Raw genomic sequence first — 23298 nt, 5'->3', positions numbered from 1 at the left:
GCTTCTTGAGTTTTCACACTGACTACTGCAATAGTCTCCTAACCTGTCCCCCTCATCTGTCTGTCATTCCTCTACTCCACCCGCCACTCCAAAATCCAAAAACAAACCAAATTATTTCATTTCCCTGATTAATGTCTCTAATAGCAACCTTCTTAAGGAGAATATCCAACTCCCTCAGCAAGGCATACAAAGCCCTATAAAATCTGGCCTCAGCCTTTCCTTCCTGTGTCATCTCTGATTATGCAATTTGCAAAACAGTAATCGCAGCAGCCCCAGCCCCAGTGGACACCTCTGCATTCTCTTGTCCTGCTGTGGCTTAGCACATGTTATATTCTCTACTTCGAACATCCATTCCATCTGCATCCAACTCATTGGCCTGGGAAATTCCTAGTAGGCCTTTAAAACCCACTCACATGTCCCATGGAAAATGCATTACATTCTGGAGGGTCCCACCAGAAGATAGATCTGTGATGAACAACTAGACATTACAGGGAACAACTTCATTTCAACATAAAACAGATTTAAGAGCAACTCAGTTGTCTGAAACAAAAAGGGAACATTGTCAGGTAGTTTGTTCCTCATAGTGTGAAGTATGGAAACAGGAAGATGATGACTTACCAGGTGAAACCCCTTTGAGACGGGATCCATCCATGTCCACTGTTCAATATAACCCATTTAATTACTAGATGGCTATCATTGTTAGGAAGAGACAAAAATCTCTCTACAAATTTCTATTGTTCCTAGGCTTGCCCTCTGGAGCAATTCATAATTTGTCTATTTCTTTTTGTACACAGCGGCTTTTCAAATAACTACAAATGCTTATTATACTAGTCCTCCACCCACTCTCCCAAAATTTCTCTTCCATAACTTACAGATGTTTGCTAACTCCTGGCAGTGCAGCATTCAGAACCTATATTTGGCATATAAAACATCATTATTCTTCTTGAGGGGACATTCATGCCTTATTTGATTTTGTACCCTAGCACCCAGCCAAGTACATGACACATTGGTAGCATTCCAAAGAATGAATTAACGTAAAGTCTGCAACAGTTCAAATACCTACATCTCTTGACCACAAGAAATGATGACTTCTGATGCACTGTTGGAACTAAAGCAGCCAGGGAAGTGATCCTGCAGGACCGGCTGCTATGGAGTCACATTTAAGGTGTTTGGTCAGAGACAGTGTCGCACATCAGCGATCACACTCAAGTCCACCTCTTTTCTTGTGTGTCCTACATCAGGCCCCTCCCCCAACTCCCATCCCCAATCCAGCCTCTTGTGATGTTCCTCTGAGTCAAGCCAGCTCCCCACTTGGCCTGTTCTGGTTGTTGGTTCAGGCTCGCAGGCAACAATTATTGGGTTGGACACCTAAGCAGCCAAAGGGAGGAAAAGTATTTACAAAAGAGAAAAAGTAGAAACAAGAGATTTATCTCTTTCATTATATCCCAAACTAGTGACTCACAGGGCTCTTGTCCATTGCCAGATGCACCTAGAATTAAAAACAAGTCATAGTTTTGAATGTGGTCTTTTCAGAGTAACTTTGAGTGAAATTCTATCATTAACAAATAGAAGGCAGCAAAGAAAAGGAGGAAACCTGGAGTCACTCTGATGAATGTTCAGATTATTTCCAGAAATAATTCCTGGGTGGCTAGCCTTGTCCAGGGCTGACTAGTAGAAAGAGGTTGCAAGCTACATAGGTAATTTTAAATTTTCTAGTAAGCACATTAAAGAAGGTAAAATGAAAGGTGAAATTAATTTTCGTACTATATTGTATTTAACCTAATACATACAAAATATTATCATTTCAATATGTAATCAATCTAGAAAACTATTGAGATATTTTACATTCTTTTCTTTAACCAAGTCTTTGAAATCCACTGTTTTGACATTTACAGCACATCTCAATTCAGACTAGCCACACTGCAAGTGCTCAGTATGGCTACTGATTACTGTACTGGACAGTGAAGGTCTAGGCTATAAATAAATCCCTTTAAGATACAAGTCAACTTTAGGTTCAAGATACCCGTAAAATCTATTCTTAGGAACAGATTTAAATTAAAAAATAATTATCAAACAAAGCATTTGGTGAAAAATGCAAAGCTATATAAAGTGATATGCATTGACAATAAAGACTTTTAAAAAATTATCTCAGCATCTATCACAAGGTGGATGCTTCTGAAGCCCTCACACTCATTTTTCAAAGTCAGAAATAAATTATGTAATCAATCCTGTGTCATGAACCCAAACCTTCCAACAAATACTTCGGAGTTCATGCAGTCCAGGACTTTCTTTTTATAGATGAAAAAAAATCCCTGCCAACCCTTGCACCCAGCAACCGACTTCTGTCTAGCATGACAGACGGTCAAGCGTTGGTTAGCTGATACGGATACGCTGTTCCGTGACTGAGTCATAGCCACCGGGTGGGACCCCGAATGAAACCTTACATAATAAACCAGAATAGGATTAAAGATGCCCAGTGGGAATTTACCAGAGATCAAAAATCCTCCAAAACATACACAACAAAACCTTCTCAGCACCATTTCCTGAGTAGCAAAAAGAGACTAATGTCTGAAATTGAGAAACTATGAAGACCAAATGCCGAGAGGGCAACAGATAAGAATATCTGAAAAATAATACTATGTTCTTCAGAATAATCACTCTCAGGAACAAAACGCTCCAGCTCAGTGTTATAATTCTGATCTTCACTCTAGCAAAGAAAGAAAGTAATGAGCTGGCAAATATAACAGCCAAGCAAGAGATGCAACTGAAGCCAGACTCCATTGAAAATCCTGAAATAAGTGGTGCATATTTTAAGTCACTAACTTAAAATTCCAAGCAGATGGGGAATTATTAAGACAAATTAGTAATGGGGAAAATGCAACCGAAACAAAGCTACAATAAAAAAAATTTTTTTTAATTGTTAATTAAATCATAAAATTCAGTCAAAGCAACTCTGGCTTTTAAAATAAGGGACTGAAGTATTAATTCTGCTAACCACAGGAAAACAACTTTAGACTACCTTTTTGTTTAATACCCAATATAACCAAATCCAGAGAGACTAAGTGAGGTCGCTCTAAATCAGTTACTGAGAAAGACGACGTACTTACAGCGCCTCAAGCAAGAAGGCACTGATTCTTTACTGGAAATTTCAAAAGGAAACATTTATTGCTCTTATGTCCACAAATAGTTAAGTACTCTTAAAATTAGCAGTAAGGGAGCCTACAGGTTTCAGACTCAGATCACCTTCAAGAAATGCAGTTTAGTTGCCAAAAATTATAGAAAAGGAAACCCATTCCCTCAGAGGACGTTGACATTCCCTCAAAGACATCTTCCTCGGCAAGAGTTAATAAAGTCCTCTTAGTCTATGCAGTTACTCCAGCTTCTCTACCCCCCACCCCAGGCTCCTTTTCCGCACTTTTCCCTTCCTCCTCATCCCTAAGGTTTTAGCACTTCATTACGGAGATCAACTCAGCTTCTCTCCCAGCAAAAAATAACACTTCTTTGGGAGAGGAGGGGAGTAAGGCTGGTAAGATTCTAGCAAATACAAGATTGTCTTAGGCAAGACGGAGAAGCAGAAGCCCGTGAGCATTCTCGCATCAATGACATCTGTCCCATCACAGTTATGAAACACTCACGCTGTGCCCAGACTGGGCACCCAACCCAGAAGATCAGAATCTGCCTGGAGTCGGGAACAGTGTTTGAAACGCCGGGACAGATTGCATGTATGATAAAGAAAGAGTTAAAAACGGTGAGAACGTATAGCAAGACTACTCCCATGTACTCCATCTCTGACTTACTCCCACATACTGTCCAGTCCCCTCGCCTGCACTCAAACCCACACTTCTCCTCCATCTATTACTGCCCCCATAATCCCTGCCATTTCCCATTCAAAATCCATTCTTTCCTCTTCTTGAAACTAAACAGCAACAGACGGTGTCAGAAGCCCCAGCACAACACGTCCCCCACCTGCAACTCAGTGCTGGCAGAGCTTTTCACACTGAAGATAAAGAAAAGGGTTAAAACGTAAATACTCTTATGAGTGACATAAGAAACACTCAAGTGAGTGGCAAATCAGATGTTCTTCTAAATACAGATTTTGTGTGTGTGTGTGTGAGGAAGACTGGCCCTGCGCTAACACCCGTTGCCAATCCTCCTCTTTTTGCTTGAGGAAGAGTGGCCCTGGGCTAACATCCGTGCCCATCTTCCTCTATTTTGTATGTGGGATGCCGCCACAGCATCACTTGACGAGTGGTGTGTAGGTCTGTGCCCAGGATCCGAACCCACGAAGCCCAGACCTCCGAAGCAGAGTGCACGAACTTAACCACTACGCCACTGGCCGGCCCCAGTATAGATTTGCATGGAAGAGGCAAAGCTGAAGAACTGGAAAGGGGGAGAATCTTGAGATAATTTTCTTAGACTTTTCATTTTTTCTAGGGCTGAGTCCAGACAAAACTCTTGATTTCTTTGTGATGGGATGGGGTGAAGATCTAGTCAGGGTCATCCACACAACCATGTTTTCCAGAGTGGATGTTTTCTTTTCCTGCCATGGACCCAAACTCAAAACCGCACTTCAACCCAGAACCTTGTACAACAGTGTTCACACGTGTTCTGAAGGATGTTCTTGGGTGTTATGAGAAAATGTAACCTATGCTCCAATAAATTTGGGGATTTAATGGCCTAATGCACAGCTCAAGAGTGGAATAGAAAATACAGTGTTTCCCTAACACAGCAGTTGTCAGAAGGTGGTCTGTATAACTCAGGGAACCAGTATTTTTCAATACATTATCAATGCATGATGTTACAGAATCGTGTATGCTTAAAAGAGTCATTAAAGTGCAAGATAGACCAATGGATTTTAATATAACAAAGTGCAAAAAGTGCTTTGCTATCGTTTCAAATTTCATATTACAACAAATCTTGAAGAAACTACCACTTGTCGAATTTTAGTATAGTATTAAAGAAAAATATCCACAATTTTCTAAAAAGGCTATAAAGTATTTCTCCATTTTCCTACTGTACATCTATAGAGGCCAAATTTCTTCATATACTCAACCAAATCAACATATACAACAGAATGAATTGAGACGCAGCTGAGAATCCAGTAGTTGTCTATTAATCCAGATGTTAAAGCGAGTTGCCAAAAAACCCAACAAAAATAAAACTATGCCACTCATCACTAAATTTTTTTGGAAAATATAGTTATTTTCACAAAAATATTATTTATGCTAACATGTAAGGGGCTTATTACTTTTGTTTTTTAATAAATGAAGAAATTTACAATTTATTATAAATAATAATAATAAATAATAAATTTATAAAATGATATAAAATAATAGACTTTTATAATTAATTATTATAATTAAATTATAAAGGTTATAAAATAACAAACCTTTATAATTTCTCAGTTTTAATTTCTAATACAGTAAGTATTAATATATATAACCCATATAAACTAATGCTCTTTGAGATCCTCAATAGTTTTTAAGAGTGAACAGGGGTCCTCAGATCTAAAAGTTTGAGACGCTACCCTAATGCATTTTGATGATGGAAGCCTTTCTCTGTGGAACACCTTGAGTACATTCTATGGAATATACAATGGGAAACACAACTTCACATTGTGCTAATAAAATTATTCCTTTCTGTGCCTCTTCTCCCTAGACATTCTTCAGTAAGTTAATGTATATGCTGATCAAATGGTTTCTTCTCAAACAGCAGTTTTGTGCTTATCACCGTGGCAGTAAATGCATATACCTCCTCTGCCAAACACAGTTGTTTGACCTGATCTATTTAGAAGAGGCCTTAACCTGGAGAACTACTTCACTGAGCAAATGTTACAAATAGTCAAGAGAAATGATGACATAGGTTAACAAGCTCCTATAGCAGATAAGCCTCTGCTCTGAGATCCAGAGCCAGGGATGTCCCAAGAACATAAAAGATATCACACCAGTTAGAATCACAGCCAATTTGGTTTACCGGTTTCCAGCAATAAGAGAATCACTGATTGAAATACCTAAGAGAATCACTGATTGAAATACCTATGTTATAAATCACTCTTTTATAAAATGAGCAGGATGACAGCAATTCATTACTCTGAGTACTGGCACTTTGTGTTTGTAAAAATTGTATGCAAGCCAAAAATAACTTAAGAACTAATTCATATTTCTACCATGGCTTTTTAGAACACAGAGTAAGGCCAATTCTCTCCTTTCAGCAAGACTGGAAGCCCGAATTACAGAATTTAATTATAAATCTCTTCTTCCTGTCAGGTCTCTGAATGGCCAGAAGCCTGTTCTCAGATGGCTGTAAAAGATTTTGGGCAAGAGTCAAAAGTATAAAGTGCTGAACAACTCTTCTATGGAAAAACTCTCCCCAAGGAAACTCAGTCCTTATAGAGAGCTGGCCTGAGTACAGGCTGTTCAGTCCTCTAATTTTCATTCTGGAATTTGCCCAAATAACAGGAACCATTAAGTTTATTTATGTAGCTTGCTAAGTGTCTAGCTTACAAAATGTTGCTCCAGGATGACCAGGTTTTCATCCTGTGAGCTGAAGACACTTGTCTTGGTCTCCTTTTTCTTTTGACCTAAGACTTGAAATGAAATTAGCATATAATCTGCTTCCAGTCAAACTTTCTTTAATGAAAATTTCTTATGGCCATAAATGCTTACTAAGTTTTAGGTCCTGTTCTAGCTCATTTGTTCCTCCAGAAACTCTATGAGATAGACACTATAATTATCCCCATTTTACAGATGAGAAAGGCTCAGTGCTGCCTGAGGCCACCCAGTTTATAGGTGGTGGACAGGACTGGAATCCAGGAAGTTAGTCCCTCTGAACCAGGATGCTATCCTGCTCATTTGAGGTACATGGACAATAACGTTAAATGATTTATAAGAAAAAGATACCTAATTCTGTGGGTAAAATAGTGGTTTTAAGCTCTATTAGCTCTATCAGATTAGCCTTTATTTCAAAAAGCCTTCCTTTCACTCTGGTGTGTTAGGCTCCATTCTGTCTTCCCATCATGCCCTGGGGACCACGCGGTATTTACCTATTGATGCTTCTGCCATCCTTCTAGCCTGTACTAATATCCTCTCCAATGGTACTTGGAGCAGCAGTTACTGAATGAATGAGTAAAAAAGACCGAGGAACGAACAAACAAAAGTGACTCTCCGCAAACCTACTTAGTCACCCAAGAACATTAATTTCCAAATGAGGCTTGTGCACCCTGGAGGGTGTGCAAAAAAACCCAGTGGGGGCAGGGAGAAATCATTAGCACTTCTATTTCTATTTACTGACATTTACCACATGGGTTGACCCTGGCGTCCTCACTCAGTGCGCGTGGCCGACAGCCACAGAGGCGTGCCGGCACTCCTCAGCTCACAGGGCTACAGTGGGGCCCTCACCTCTTCGTTTGCTTTCTGTAGATTCTACCAAATTGCAGTTTACGTGGTCCCAATTGAGAAAGTAGCTGTACGGATTATATTGCCAATTTTATCTAAACCAACCCTCACAAAATGAACAAGTGGCTTCAAACGAGTCCTGCACAGGACTGCAAACAATGCTAACAACAATGCAAGCCCAAACGAAGAGGAAAATAGCAGAGCTGATGACATTTTTACCACTTCTCATATAATATTTTTCTCAGCCACATCATGAGATACAACAATAACAAGCTAATCAGATCTGACATGAAGTTGGCAAAAAACAATAGCAACAGAAACCCTGAAAGTATCAACACTTAGATTCATAGCCACTGTTTCTATCAATGGTCTTTGCCTAAGTGAACATTGCACCTTGGGAAATTGGCTAATAGTATTCTTATACAGTTTATAAATAAATCTACTTTTATTAATAGGATCAAAAAATGCGGAGCTCACTGATCTAGAACTTTGCTTCTCAAAGTGCAATCGGTAAAGGGGCAGCATCAGCAGCACCTAGCAGCTTGTTAGAAATGCAGAGTCTCAGGGCTATACCTGACCTATTGGATCAGAATTTGCGTTTTAACAAGATTCCCTGGTGATTCATATGCACATTTCTGTTTGAGAATCACTGCTTTAGAACACAATCTTAAATGTTCTGAATCCTAACAGTTCAGCTCTTATTTATAATTTTAGACAGATTTCTCTGTTAAATTTTTGAACTTTTATAATTTCTAATATGTTACCAAATGTTCTTCAAGACTATAAAGAAACTATCCCATAATTCAAAATTCCAGTGAAATACTCTCTGTATGACTGCAGCATGATCTCTTATTCATTCCAGGATACTTAAAATCAATGTTCTGACCCCCATACAATAAAAACCATCCAGCCACACCTTAACCTTTTTGATCCCCAACTCCACTTACTTTTGTTTGATCATCAGCTTTGAACACATAGCAGATACTCTGCCGACTGGCTGCATCGTCCTTGATCAGACAAGCAAAGTAACTTGGGTCATGACTGTTGTGAATGAGTTTGTGAACATGTTGAGGCTTACACTCGAAGATGCTGGAACAGATCAGTGGATCCCATTGTTGACTTTTCCCCGGTTCAGGTTCACATCTCAGTCCAGAGGGCAAAACATAAAGCCGGACTTGCTTGGTACCAGGCTCCCTTTTGGAGGACTGCCCACTGAGCCTTCGCACCTCTGCCACGACCCAGGGCAGCATGGGCATGGTGGTCAGAGAATGCACAGGCAGAGAGCCCACCAGCTGAAGGCCAAAGTCCACTGAGACCTCGTTAGGAAACGGATGCTTCCTCACTGTGAATGTTATTGGTTCCATCTTGGGAAGGGTCTGGAAACTCAGCAAAACGTTGCCACTGTTTTCTATTTTAGACCAAGCAATCTATTTTATGTGCTTCTGATGCAGAATCCTAGGGGAGAAAAACAGACACATTAGAATTTAATGAAGTCACTGCAATAGCTACTTTCAAAGAGTTATTATTTCAGAGTTTCTTAAAAGTCTGAAACCCAAACACAGGAAGAAATGAATATTAGTTTGAATAAGCCATTCTGGTTAGAAAGAGCCTTCCTAAAATTGTATTTCATATAAAACCTGAAAATGCCATAACTGTTACACTCATTACGGGTTACAAAGATCCCACCGGGAAACTCCTGTTAAATGTAAGCGGCATAGAGCCAACAAAGGCAAGCATGATAGAAAACAATATAATGCTACCTGGATAGCTTTAAACCCTGTTGTATTAGTTAACATATATTTCAAGGAATTTTTTTAAGATAAGCAAATTCACTACTGGTGACTCCCCCCAAAAAAGTAATTTTGCAAGAAAAAAATATCAGCTATCTATCATCATAGTCTACTGAACCAGGCCAGCTGTAAACAACTGACTTTATTACTTAGGATAACATTTAAGTTTTAAAAGGCTCTCCCTGACATAGACAAGAGGGTCGGAATCACAAATTCAAATTCCAAAAACATGTACTCAGTGCCTATTATGTTCCAAACACCGTCACAAATATTGTCTTGTTGAATTCATGAACTATAAGCCATCACCCCAACAATTTGCTCCTCTTCCTCAACAGCGGATGTTGTTTCTACTAGGCTCAAACTCTCTCAACTGCCTTCCTCTCTCTATGGGTGACTTTCAATGGGTGTATCCCAATGCCTTCCTGTCCATTGGATGATAAAACCCTTCTGTCCAGAGCTGAGCTGTCGACAGGGTCTCAAGCACTATTCTTTACTCATTTGCTCCCTGGGTCTTCATTTTCTCATGTATTCCCTGAGCATGTACACAGGTGCTAAGGAGAAACTCTATGAAGGCAAGGATCACATCTGCCTGATTCACCATTTTATCCCCCGTGCCTGGCACAGCGCCTGACTCAAAACAGGCTCAATAAATATTTTAAAGGAGTGAATGAAGTCTCTCCCATCCTAAAAAAAAAAAGATATTTTCCCTTGACCTCAAACATCCCCCAGTCATAATTCTTCCCTACACAAATTTCTTTAAGGTAAAGTCTAGACTATCCCCACTTCCTACTGCCCATCCACAATCTGGATTGTGACTCGAAGCACTGAGGAACCACTGAAATTGCTCCCATCAAGGTTGCCCACATCCTCTGGTTGTGAAATCCAAAGAGGGCTTTTTAGTCCTTTACTGCCTTGTCCTCTCTGATGAATTTCTCGATGTTGACCACTCCTTCCTGCTTGAAACTCTTCTGGTTCCCATCTTACCTCTCTGATTGCTTCTTTTCAGGTTCTTTGATGGCTTTCTTCCCTGCTTGACATCATCCTCTCCCCTCATTCCACCCGCTTTCTTTGGACAGTCTTACCTAATCTGTTGGTGTCAACCACCACATTCTAACACTCTCGCTGCTGCTGCTGCTGCTGCTGCTGCTGCTGCTGCTAACAGCTCACTTTTATGGAGTACCAGGCACTTTGCATGTGTTAGCTCATTTCACCTTCATAACCACCTTCACCCCTAACCTTAGTCTCAGAGACTACTATTGTTGCCCTTTTTATAACCTAGGAAACTGAGGGCTGGAGAACTTGAATTGCTTGTCACAGGTGATGTGGGAGAGCTTGCTCCTTATTCTCAACCCATCCTCTTCAGTGCTGCACAAGAATGCATCTACCGCATACACCCTGATGATTCCTAAGTGTTTGTCTCCCATTGAAGTCTCTTTCTTCCTGAGTACCAGGTCAGCACAGGCCACTAAATATTTCTATCTGGATAGCCTATAGGCACCTCAGTCTCAATTTAGTTATTTTAAAACTAACTCAGTCTCACCTCTCCCCTTCCCAGAACTTCTCTTCCTTCCTATGAGCTATATCTCTGGGAGAAGCATCACTATTTACTGGCCAAGTCAAAAGCCAAGGAGTCATTGCTATACACTAGATGTCTGTGTCCTAGCCACGTTCATACGTTGAAACCTACTCCCCAAGGTGATAGTATTTGGAGGTCGGACCTTTGGGAGGTGAAAAGGCATGAGAGTGGAGCCCTCATGAATTGAATCAGGGCACTTATAAAAGAAATCCAGAGAGCTCCCTTGCTCCTTCCACCATGTGAGGACACAGGGAAAAGACAGCAGTCTATGAACCAGGAAGCAGGCCATCACCAGACACTGAATCTGCCAGCATCTTGATCTTGGACTTCCCAGCCTCCAGAACTGTGAGAAATAAGTTTCTGTTGTTTGTAAACCATCCGGTCTATGGTATTCTGTTATAGCAGCCTGAAAAAACTAAAATAAGTCATTCAGATTCCTTCTTCATCCTATCATCACTTCTAAACTGACTCTTTGTCTTAATGTGGCTTATCTTTTCTCAACTGGAGAAAAGATGCCCAATCTTCAGTTTATCCTTCACATATTTTTCCTAGAGTAATTTAACCAACACACAAAATTCATCATGTCACTTCTCTGCTAAAAATTCTTTAATAACCGCCCCCATAACATCTACTACATGGTACATAAGGTCTCTTCAGAATCTGGTCCTGTCTACATCTCCAACTGCACCTTTTGGCTCTGAAGATAGAGAACTAGTTGTGGTTCCCATGTGAGATGTGATTTCTCATGCCTCTGTGCCACAGTGTATACTGTTCCTCTCTCCCAGGAACATAACACCTGTCACAAACTGCACAGTGTCTGAGGTTTTACCCTACTTGCAAGGTAACAAGTTAGCCTGCCACAAGGTAGCCTGCTGGTAGAGTAATCGTCTGAGACAAAGGACGATGTATTACTCAGAGCAACAGCAGTAGCCAGAGAGTCAGCATTTGTGTCAGCTCCCTGACCCCCAATTCCCACAGGCCGGGTGACATCTGTATTCACACTGGGTTACAGGAGAGGCGCCTAAGCTTTGGGAGCCCAAATAGTTTATAATGGGGAGTAAGCATGTCTGCCCTTCACTCCAGAGGGAGACTCTATATCTATCTTCCATGGCTGCTTGCGATTTAAAAAAAAAAACAAAAATATAGTTCAGAACAAAGGCAGTTAGTGTCTCTATTCACAAAATGTATAGAAACAGGAGAGACCCACGGAGAATCATCTCCCAATGATCTCTTCTCTTGTCCTCTAACCTAATTCCAACTCATATTTAAGTCATAGCTCAATCAACTGCCACCTTTCTCGCAAGGTGATGTAGGGCATCCATCACCACATCCTCCTGCATTTTGCATCTAGTCATCATATTTATTTTAAGAGTTTGAATAGATGTCCCTCAACCAGACTATAAGCTTCTTAAACTCTTAAGGTTTGGGATTTCTAAAACCAGTACTGAAATTCTAAACCTTTTCTGAAATAGAATGGAAGGCTGTTCTTTTTACTCTATGTTTTTATGCTAAGAGTGAATTTTTATAATTTGAACACAGCTCAGAGATAATTTTTTAATTTAAATATTCAATATTTCAGAAATAAACCCATACTTTATTTAGAGCTCCAACGTATTTCATGAAAGTGTATTCCCTTGTCTCTTTTCCTTTAAAGTACAGCTTCCCTTGACGATGAAAACAGACTTGAAGTTCATATAACCCCATAAATAATGGTCTCTCTCTCTCTAATTCCTTTTTTCTCTCTCTGACCTACCAGTGAAAGTGGCATTAAATGTCTGGCTCAACTTCCACTCCTGTAACTGAATCTGTTTCAAGTTCTAACTGTTGACAGCTAGTAATCCCAAGACATGTTTAAAGTACTAGAATTATTACAAAGGATAGACCTGAGATCTATCCATTAGTGTAGATGAGGCAGTTATTAACACGGTGGCAATTAGCGTAGTAGAATTACTTTCACTTTTCTTGTAAGGGAATATATACATAGTGCAAAAAAGTTACACAATTTAGTCATTTGTTAAATAATTAGTCATCAAATTAGTTCTGCTATTTCACTGACAAAACTATTTGAATGTCTAAAGTTTTCACTTTTCAACCAGCTGGGGCATAGTCTTAGTTTCTCTGTAAAAAAGTAGATTGGACCTTAACACAGTTTATAAACTATCAAATAATAAGTTCTACCTCAGACATAGCCATAATTATTTATAAGCAATTCAGATTCTGCTGATATAAGATTCATAGTAACTTAGGCTAGGTGAATAACTGTATTACTTTTCAATAAAAAGTTCCCTGAAACAGATGAACTATTCAAATAATACTAACAAACCATTAGTTTATTTTGTAAGCCATCTCAGTCCACATCATTTGCATGCAACCTCTGACCATCCTTTAAGCCCAAGGTAGAACCACCTATTCCAAGAGGCCTCTTGTGCCTCATACCATCAGTAAGAAATACTATGATCTATTATTCTAGTGAGCTTCTAGTTATGTTCTTGTTAGTAGAGCCATCTGTGTACAGGCCTATCCCTTAGAGAGAGTGTCTGTATGCTATACAACTCCTACCTACCACAGTCCATAAACATGGTAAGTACCCAAAACACAAAGATACTCTTATTAGAACAGTTTCAATAAACTTGCTAGTGAGTCCTGCCATGCTAAATATCCCTTGAAGCATGCACTTAGAATCATAAAATTTTTAAGCTAGAAAGGTCCTTTTAAGTCATTTAGAAATTTCCCTCATATTTGAAATGTAGAAACTGGTTCTGGAGAAGTTAAGGGGCTTGCCCAAGTTTGGTGACAGAATTAGGATAATCCAAGTCCCTGACTCCAACCCAGTGCTTCAAAGAACCTCAGTTTCCTCATGAAAACACTTTCAAGTGTGAAGTTGAGAAAGCCAGTTACTTAACTGCTCCAAATCTCAAGTTTATTCTTATAAGAGAATGGAACAAAATCATCCCCAAGTTTTCTTCTCTCTCTAAAATCTGGTGAATATGAATCTAATACTCGTACTGTATAACACCAAATGTCCCCGACATTGTGTGGGAATAGAAAGCTGCTCTCATCTTCCCGTCAAGAATATAAATGTGGGGGAGGTACATGACGAAAGCATGGGGTTTATTGATCAGGAAGCGAGAGAAGTGATGGTGGGAGTTAGTAGGCCACCATTGGGAACCCCCTGTCTTCCCAGCCCCACTCCACTCCCTCCCAGCAAACCACAGGGAGTAGGATGGGGACTTTCCAGTAGCTAACAACACCACAGCTACTGCAGGTTCAGCTCTCACCTCCTCCGAATGCTGGTGGGAGAGGGGGAGGGAAAGAAAAAGAAGGATAAAGGGAGCGGTGTTGGAAGCTTCTAGCTCCAGGCCAGGTTAGGAACCAGACAATATTGATTAGCAGTCAGGGGTTCTCCAGGATGAGCAGGGAGTCCCCAGGTGGCCATTCACTTCCCCTTGCAAATCAATGGTTTAATTCTTCCGTTATTTACCCCAGAGAGAGTGGGCATGCAGTAGAACAGAATTATTCTGCCACCTGAACACTCTAATCTCATGCAGTAAGAGCTCCGGCTTGGCTAAACTATTTGTTCACTTTCTCCATAGACTCCTATCCAATCAGAGCAGTGCTCTACTTAGCCAGGAATTGCCCACAGGTTCCAAAGATCTTTGGAGCAGCTGGCTATTTCACCATCGCACGGAGCTCCCGGAGCCAGTGGTTCTAATCTTTTCATCATCAAAGATACTGCAGTACCAGCGTGTGCCTCTCTAACTTGACACATAAAGTAACGATGTTTTGAATGATTTCCTTCCTATATAAATCAGAGCCAATTCAAGGCTAGTCCTTTAGAATGCCACTGCACTTCTTGTATTCTCTTCTACTTTACTGCAAAGGATAAAAGAGTAGGGGTGGGGGTCCTAGCAGGCCTTCAGAGATTATGTATAACCCTCCCTCCTGCACAGCTGCTTTGAGTTATTCTCCTAAAAGTAATAATAATTATTATTAACACATAATAGCACTTACTGTGTGTCTGTTAACTAATTTAGCTCTCACAACAACCTTGGACTGTTATTACCTTATCTGAATAAGGACTCTTACGGATTATTATCATCATCAGCTCCAATTTAAAGACGAGAGATGAGGAGGAAGTTGCTGGCACAGAGAAGTGAGGTCACTTGCCCAAGGTCACACTAGTAGCAAGTGGCAGAACCACGTTTTGAACCCAGGTCCTTCTGCTCCAGACTTTGTGCTCGCTCTTAACTACTTTGCTAGAGGAATACCTATTGGTCAACTATGTCTTCTTGGACATTACATATGCGATCTTCCGTATTCTTACAACTCTAAGTATGTTTTATCATCCCCATTTTACACAAGGGTCCCCTGGCTAGTAAATGTGAAGGCAGAATTTGAATCCAGACCTGTCTTATGCCCAAATTTCTGTTCTTTGTGATATAAGAATATCTCTAGAAGGGGGTAAATCTAAAATATCTTTCTAGTGGGTTAGCTGGGTTGTTTTTCTACCTAAATTTTTGTTGGCCTCAGTAGTCCAAATCTAACGTCCAAGTTATACTCTACAAGTATAAAATAAACAGGTAAATATAATAAGGCAATAAGTAATATTTATTGAGAGCTCACTATGTATCAGGCACTGTTCTAAGGACTTTACATGTATCAATTAAGTGTGACAACAAACCCATAAGGGCTTACCTAGATTCACGGATCATAAATAATGTGTTGTTAAATAAGTATGTTCTCTTTTTAAGCTGCTGCTTGTCACAAAGGAAGCAGGCACACTCAAAATTAAATGCTTCTTTGTTGGTGTGAAAACATATTTCCTACATTCTGCACAGCTTCACTGAAACCTGTGTCAAGATTATTTCATGTGGCCCAAATATGACAAATCTTTTTCTAAACATTTGAAACCTGAAAAGGGACACATTCTCCTTAAATCTAAGAACCTGACAAATGGAAATCTCGGCTTGAAAATGTCAAAAACTTTGAAAATGGAAAGCTTCATGTCTTTTGTGAAGAGTCTGGTTTAAAATTTTCTTTATTGGAATGCGGGGTTGGAAAGGAAGAAATGAAGATAAAAATCAGCAAAGGCAATTGTAAGGTAACAATTCTGCTCTGAAAACCTAAATCCTTTGCCATCATCAGGGGGACACGAACCCAACACTCTCTGTCTGCTGAGTGGACTCACAGTCATTTTAATGAACAGATTCTGCTTCTCCAAGTTTTAACGACCAAGAAAAGAAAAGGGCTGAGAAACATACCATGTATTGGGACTAACGTGGCCATTAAACTTGAGAAGAACAGCACAGAAGACAGGGAAAAGGGCCAAGAAAACTATGCCAAGGCCCCCACACATAAGCAGAAGTAAGCCCCCAAATGGGCTGATACACGTTTTAGGTCACCTGGGAATCTGAGGAGTGGAGACCAAGGACCTTCAGAGAAATGCTGTGAAGGGATTAAAAGAGGCCTGAGGGAGTTGTCATTTTATGAGATAAAATTAAAAGCATATTCAAAGACAGAATCCTCTCAAGCAGGCATCCCTTCTCCAGGCACCACAATGACTGGAGATGCTGGTGTGAATGGGGAACAGGTAAGCACCATGCTGCTTGGTGCACCACTAACCGCTGCTTGCAAGTGGTACATCCTAGAAGATTCTAGAAGATCTGGGCATGGAAGCAGCTGCCTGCCCACACCTGGCTCTGGCAGGGGGACATCTGATTGCTACTGTAGGCTTTCTGGTGAAGGCTGCCTTCTAGGGAAGTGGGGGACAGAAACTGTCAATAGATGGATAATAAGGGAGAAGGAGCAAGCTGCATTTCTTCAGCGTTGCCCATTTCTTCCTCATACTCTCTGGTACCAGGACAAACAATGTCATATGGGATAAAAGGTCAACCCTGACACCCAACCAGAAACGTTCTCATAGTGAAAGGGGAAATCCCCAGAGCGTTCAGTGGGAAAGACAATCATTGACTATGGCAGGGAGTCTTATTTGCAAAACTCTACTTTGATGCTAATAATTTATAACACCACCAATGAATTTTTCCCTATTTTACTGGTTTGCAAACAGCTGGGCAAATCCACATAAAGGCATTTATTTTAATCGTTGCCTGATGATTTTATTCACTGCTTTGAGCTATGCTTAGTCTCTTTTCTACCTCCTTGCATTCAATTAATAGTCTCAGGATACTCCACTTGTGTTCACTTCAGAAAATGTCCCCTAAACATTTCTCATGGTGTCCTTTAACTCACAGCTGTGCCCACTATCCAGCAGCTCATGTTATGTCAACGGTTACTTACAGACAAATCTGGAGAGAAAGTACATTTTATGGTCTTATAATTTGGTACAGAAAAAAATGAAGCAGGCAGATTTGAAGGTGCTGTAGCATTCCATTGCCAACAGTTGTAAAATACCTGTTTACAAAGCAATCAAGCCTCATTTTTTACACAAACTTTTTCATGCAACGTCCTTATTCCTTAGGACAGTCCTCAGGGTTCCCAGGAAGGAGCTGATCACGAGGCACACCTCCTCCCAACTACGAGAAGCCATCTCAACTCTAAGAAAAGGTGCAGAACTCAGCCACCTCAGGGATCCCCCCCACCCAAGTGAGCCATAGAACATGAAGTGTTTAGAAACATGAAGAGTCTGTTCTGCCAGCTGGATTCCCAGCCTCCTGCAGCAGCTCTCCATTCATTCTTCCACACCAACCCGCCCACACAGAGTAGGCTCCCTAAACACAACAAAACCCAGAGGGGGCCATTCTCCAACTCCTACCAATCCCATTTAGAATCTGGGAAAAAGAATGAATTTCTGCTTTCCTAAAGAAGGGTTTTTTATCAAGGCCTCTGCAGTTCAGTTTAAACACAGTGCAGAAAGTTTAGAAGTTTGGACTTGTAGAGATAGCTGAGTTTCTTGGGTGTGACCCATTTAAATCGGGTCCTTTTTAAATGCTCTTTCAAAGTCTGATTATATTAATAAATGAAACCATCCAATCATCTAAAAGGAAGAATGAGAGCTCTATATGAAGTGAATACCCATTCATTAATGTAGGGCACTCTGAAAATTAACCCGTTTGGTGGAAGGAACAGTCATCACTTTCAATTTCTTTTCCTTTTTAAGCAACTCCCAGAGAATAAGCTATTTTAAATAAAATCACAAGTTAAGGTGCCTCTCGGTGGATTTCAAAAAAAAACCAGACACCTCATTTATGTTTTTAAAAAAACAACGCGTGGCGAAGTTTGAAGGGTCCCATAATCACCGAACGATCAGGAAGCTGCTAGAAACAATTATGCAGGGTTTCAAAATGACTGGTACAGGATGTGCCCATAGAAAGAAATGTTTCGCGCACTGGTGGAGCTGCCAAAGTTACTAGTGCAAAGTACCCTGAACTTTTAAAGGATGCCATGGGATCCATCTGACCGCCCTGCTCCCAATCTGGTCGCCTTACACATTAGCCCTAGAGCTCTTTGGCTGGAGAGGAGAGATGCGAGGACGAATGAGCAGGAGTGGAGGGAGGCAGCGGGAGGGTGCCTGTTGGAGCTCCTGGGTCGCTATAAACTTGAAGGTTTCGCTTTCGTCCAAGTAGGGAACAACCAGGTAGCAATGCACTTCCTCCCTCGACAGCCCCCCGCGTGGCAAGGACCGCAGGAACGCCCCTGGGCTGCCGGATTCCGGCTTCTCCGCGGGCCCGGGAGCGCTGGGGCGTGCTGGGGGTGAGGGGCGGCCGGGATGCTCCGGCAGGAACCAGCAGGGTGGCGTGGGCGAAGCCTCAGAGAGCGCCTACCTGTGCCCGGCGCGCTCACAGCCCCGGGCCGCGCCGGGGGGCGCAGATGCTCGGCGGCAGCCTGGGGACCGCGCGGGCGGGCGGGGCGTCCATCGTGCCCAACTGGCTGCGCTCTTCACGCCGCGGGGGGCGGGGAGGGGTTCCCCTCGGCTTGGCTCCCGCCTCTTCTCCACCCGGCTGAGGACACGGCGAGTCTCGCGGCGGCGGCGGCGGCAGCAACAGGCACGGTGGCGCGGGGACGGCGGCGGCGGCGGCGGCGGCGGCGGAGGAGGAGGTGTCTGCGCGCGGCTCGCGTTTCCTCCTCCCGGGCTGGGCGAGCGCGGGGGAGGCGAGGGGAGGGCAGAAGCCGGGATCTCCCGACTCGGTCACCAGGGACCCAAGAGGGGGGCGCGATGCCCCCTCCCTCCCACTGCGCCACGTGACTCTGCCCGGGCGGCACGGCCGGGACAGGCGAGTCACACGCGGGCAACAGCTGCTGCAGTGCGGGTCAGCCGTCGCCTCCCTCCCCTCCCCGCCTCTCCCCTCCCGGGCGGTCCATCCTCAACCCGCCCCGGGGGCTCCAGCCCCCGCCTGGGGGAGGCGATCTGGAGCGCCGCCCCATCCAGCCCTAGCGCAGGCTCCTGGCCCGCCGTAAGCCTGGGGCTCCGGGGACCGGGGGCCCCGCGCATGACTGAGGCCCTCGCGGCGGGATGTGCGGTCGTACACCCTGTCCTCGGCGGCCTATTTATGGCAGGTGGCGCTGCCTGCCGCTCTCTCGGCCCGCAGGGCTCTCAGCAGGTGGCACTGCCTGCCCGCTCTTCGCTCCCCCTCATCTGGACTCTCGCCTTCTCCCTCTGAAAGGGACATATGAAAACTGCACAGATCACAGGAAGGCGACCAAGCCACCTGGCTCTCCCCCGCATCACCCCTTCTTCCTGTCCGAGGGTGGGATAATGGCAGGGAGTGAACTGAGGCACGAAAATCAGGGACTCGGAAACAGCAATGGCTAAAGTGTCCTCCCCTTATTAAACACCGGTAAGCCCCGTTTCTGAACAACTGCGGGCGTGACGCAGGGGCTGGGGTGAGCGCTTTTTCTCTCCCTGCTGGTCCAGCGCGCGCGCGCGCGCGCACACACACACACACACACACACACACACACACCTGGGTGTGCCTACCCTTGAGTCAGGTTGGGGGAAGTTCCCAGCGGACTTGTAGAGTGTAAGAGACAGGAGGGAGCTGTAAGACGGGTGAGAAAGCGGGCTCCTAGGATTAGGAGATGGCGGTCTGCAGGACACAGGGAAACCTCCCAAACCCCTGTCCCACCAGGTAAATAGGGGCAATTTCACTCCCCAGGTGGTGGAGGGGGATCTGAGGGAAGTAGGGGACCTAGCACCGTCTCCAGAGACGAGTGAGCAGGGAGGGGAGAGCAGGAAGGAGAGGGAGATGGACCGGGGCGGGGGGCGGGGGGGGGGGGCGGCTGCAGAAGGGGGCTGTGGTGGAGAAACCCAGGCGGCATCTTTTGGGATTTGTTGCTTAGTGTAGCAGGAAGCTGACTTTAGGGAAGTGGCTGAGAGTTTGGGCTGCTGGGTTGCACTTGAACCCAAATCCCAACTCTACCACTGGTGTGACGTAGGCAAGCTGCCGACCTCTGGTCTCCATTCTCTTACCTGTCAAATGGAACCAGTTCACACTCTATAGGGCCATTGTGAGGATAAAATGGGACAGTTATGTAAAGTGCTGAGCCCAGTGACACATATATGGACCTCGACTAACGGCAGCAGCTATTGTTACCTGGCTCAGGAGGCAAATGGAGGTCCATGGTCCCCCCACCCCCACCCTAACAGTGTTCCTAGAAGTTGACAGAAACTCTTGGAGACTTTTTGATTAGGACTCCCTCATGGGATTCCTTGATCCCATTCTTCTGGATGCTCACGTCCAGGGGAGGTATATTTAAGTGAGACACAAAAGTTTTATAGACAGCGTGATTTGAGATTCCCGTAATAGCAGTAACTATTATTCTTTGAAGGGTTAGCCTACTGGGGGCATTGTGGTAGGTACTTTACATACATTGTCACTAATCCTTACAAAAACTCTACGGAACAGAGATGATTAAATCCACTTGACTAATGAGGAAGCTAAGAGGGTAATGCCTCTTGGAGGCCACAGAACTAGTTGGTGCTAGGACCCCCAAGATCCAAAGCACCTTATAACCCACTTTCTCTCTGGCCACTGTGTTGCTCTCTTGAGCACTTAGCTCACTGTTTGTTACAGCTCAGTTATCTGTAGACTTAGCCTCAAATCTTTTTAAAAAAGAGCTGAGGAATACATACAGACATATATACTCTAATGATGAGAATGTTTATTGGGTTATGGAAATTGTTCTTCATTAGGTTACAAGACCAGGTAAACCAGTTAAGCCATATGGTTGTCTCTTGAATCACACCATAATTATTTCACATCTTTTTTTGTGTGTGTGTGAGGGAGATCAGCCCTGAGCTAACATCCGTGCTAATCCTCCTCTTTTTTTTGGCTTAGGAAGACCAGCTCTGAGCTAACATCTATTGCCAATCCTCCTCCTTTTTTTTTTTTTTCTTCCCCAAAGCCCCAGTAGATAGTTGTATGTCATAGTTGCACGTCCTTCCAGTTGCTGTATGTGGGACGCGGCCTCAGCATGGCCGGAGAAGCGATGCGTCGGTGCGTGCCCGGGATCCGAACCCGGGCCGCCAGTAGCGGAGGTCGCGCACCTAACCGCTAAGCCACCGGGCCGGCCCCTATTTCACATCTTTACCTCCAACTCAGTTGTACAGTTCTCCTTCCTTCTCTGCAGCAGCCTGCTGAACCCACTTATCTCCAGAGTGCTAGGATATCAAGACAGGTACACTGTCATCCAGTGCATTGACACCCCTAAACTGCCTTCCATATATGACCTGCCAGATGAGGGTTGAAACTCTCACCTAATATTCCTGCCTGCCAGCCCTGCTCCTGGGAAAAGGGGTCAGGCCAAGGCCGGTCTTTGCTTATAGAACATTCTGGCCAGAACCCCTCCCATCCTGCCACTCCACTCCCTTTTCTTTTCCTCACTAACTCCCTTGCCCCCACTCCACACACGCCAAGTCCCAGAGTGCAGGAAAGCTTAGGTACATACAGGCAGCCAGCTGGGATGCTAATCAGGTCACAAAGGTAGAAAGTGGGAGGGATGGGGGGCAGAGGGAGGCCTATCCCCCATGTCTCTCATAATGTTGTAGTGGTGGGGGAAACATTCTTCTCCCCACCCCCACTGCTGAGACCTAGCAAGTTCCAGCTCAGAGAGTTACAACTTAGTGGCAAATGACCATTCGCCCTGACTCCTAATGTGGGTTAGGGAAGGGCTGCGGCCTTGTGAGAAGCAGTGATTTTCGCATTACCGTTCTAGTTCCCGGGGTCAGTACCCTAGGAATGGTAATGAGGGATTTTATAATACTTTTAGCTTCCTGGAAACAGAACTCCCTTTACAATATGGGATAAGGATTTTCTAATTTTTTGGCTGTAAAGCATTGTCTCAGAGAGTAGAGGATAGCCTGCCATCAACCTCATTTGCACTCATTTCTAGGAACTCTGGAAGAAATAGTAAAGAGGACTTTGGGACTGATGGTGATACCTGGGCTGGTAGGATGCAGAAGGGGACATCCTGTTGTCCTAGTGCAGAGTGGAAAGATGAGAGCTAACCCCCCAGATTTTAATGCAAGTGTCATTGCTCTAGGAGGGAGTAGCTCTTTCCCCTTGTGCAGATATGTGACTCCCAGCAGGGCTGGTACATCGCCATGGCGGAGGCTGGAGCAACGGGGCCTTGGTGATGGCAACAGAGAACTCCCTGGGGGCCCAGGCAGGTGTTCTGTTGGTAGTTCTTCAAGTCACCAATAATAAAACTAAGTAGGGAATGGGGCCAAACACTACTGCGGCTATAGAACCCTAGGATAGTACAGGGGTTCACTGAGTATGCCTGTTCCTGTTAACTGGTGGTGACTTTCTGGAGCCCAAGGTGGAGAAGTTTTCTGAGCCAAATCCAAGTTCAGGGCCAGCCCCCTGGCTTAGCGGTTAAGTGCGCGTGCTCCACTACTGGCGGCCCGGGTTCGGATCCCGGGCGCGCACCGACGCACCGCTTCTCGGGCCATGCTGAGGCCGCGTCCCACATACAGCAACTAGAAGGATGTGCAACTATGACATACAACTATCTACTGGGGCTTTGGGGAACAAAAAAAGGAGGAGGATTGGCAATAGATGTTAGCTCAGAGCTGGTCTTCCTCAGCAAAAAAGAGGAGGATTAGCACGGATGTTAGCTCAGGGCTGATCTTCCTCACAAAAAAAAAAAAAAATCCAAGTTCAGTGGGAAAGGGTGCAAGATGGAGAAGGAGCATCTACCTCAAGCATGGGACGAGGTAGCAAGCTGGGTAATTGCCAATCCTGCCAACCCAAGGCATAACTATCAGCATCTAAACAGTATGTTAAGTCATGCCTGAGTATCTTAATCAGCTGTAAGAAATATCCTTCATGATGAGAAAATGAGTTAAAGTCAAGTTCAGCTAATATGTTACATTGACTTGCCTACAATCCTTAGGGCCTTGAAATTACTTTCTGAAAGGCATAAGAATGATAAAACATAGTGGAGTAAAAAAATAAAATGAGCAGATAACCAATGTAGATTTTGGAATTTCCGCAATTTAAATAAACAGAAATTTTATTGCATGGGAGAACTCGTGCTTACAATGGATAAGACGACAAATCCACGTGGCATGAGAACA

At 43.6% G+C, this 23298-nt stretch overlaps 1 protein-coding gene across 4 annotated transcripts in view; it reads right to left on the bottom strand.

The window, feature by feature from the left end:
* The window catches only part of TBC1D1 (TBC1 domain family member 1), a 215662-nt gene extending 196980 nt beyond the window's left edge, over positions 1-18682 (bottom strand). For all 4 annotated transcript variants that reach the window (XM_014786740.2, XM_087434180.1, XM_014786744.2 and 1 more), the window contains exons 1-2: positions 18542-18682; positions 8342-8849 (exon numbers count right to left, since the gene is read on the bottom strand). In XM_014786740.2, the coding sequence (XP_014642226.2) occupies positions 8342-8758 (417 nt within the window). In that variant the 5' untranslated portion in view covers positions 8759-8849; positions 18542-18682. The remainder of the gene's footprint in view (positions 1-8341; positions 8850-18541) is intronic.
* Between the last annotated feature and the right edge of the window lie 4616 nt (positions 18683-23298).

Source organism: Ceratotherium simum, chromosome 8 (genome assembly GCF_057802395.1).
Source record: "Ceratotherium simum simum isolate JZ-2026a chromosome 8, ASM5780239v1, whole genome shotgun sequence".
Lineage (NCBI taxonomy): Eukaryota > Metazoa > Chordata > Mammalia > Perissodactyla > Rhinocerotidae > Ceratotherium > Ceratotherium simum.
Note: the sequence above shows the minus strand (reverse complement) of the source record. Positions and strands in the feature narration are given on the sequence as shown.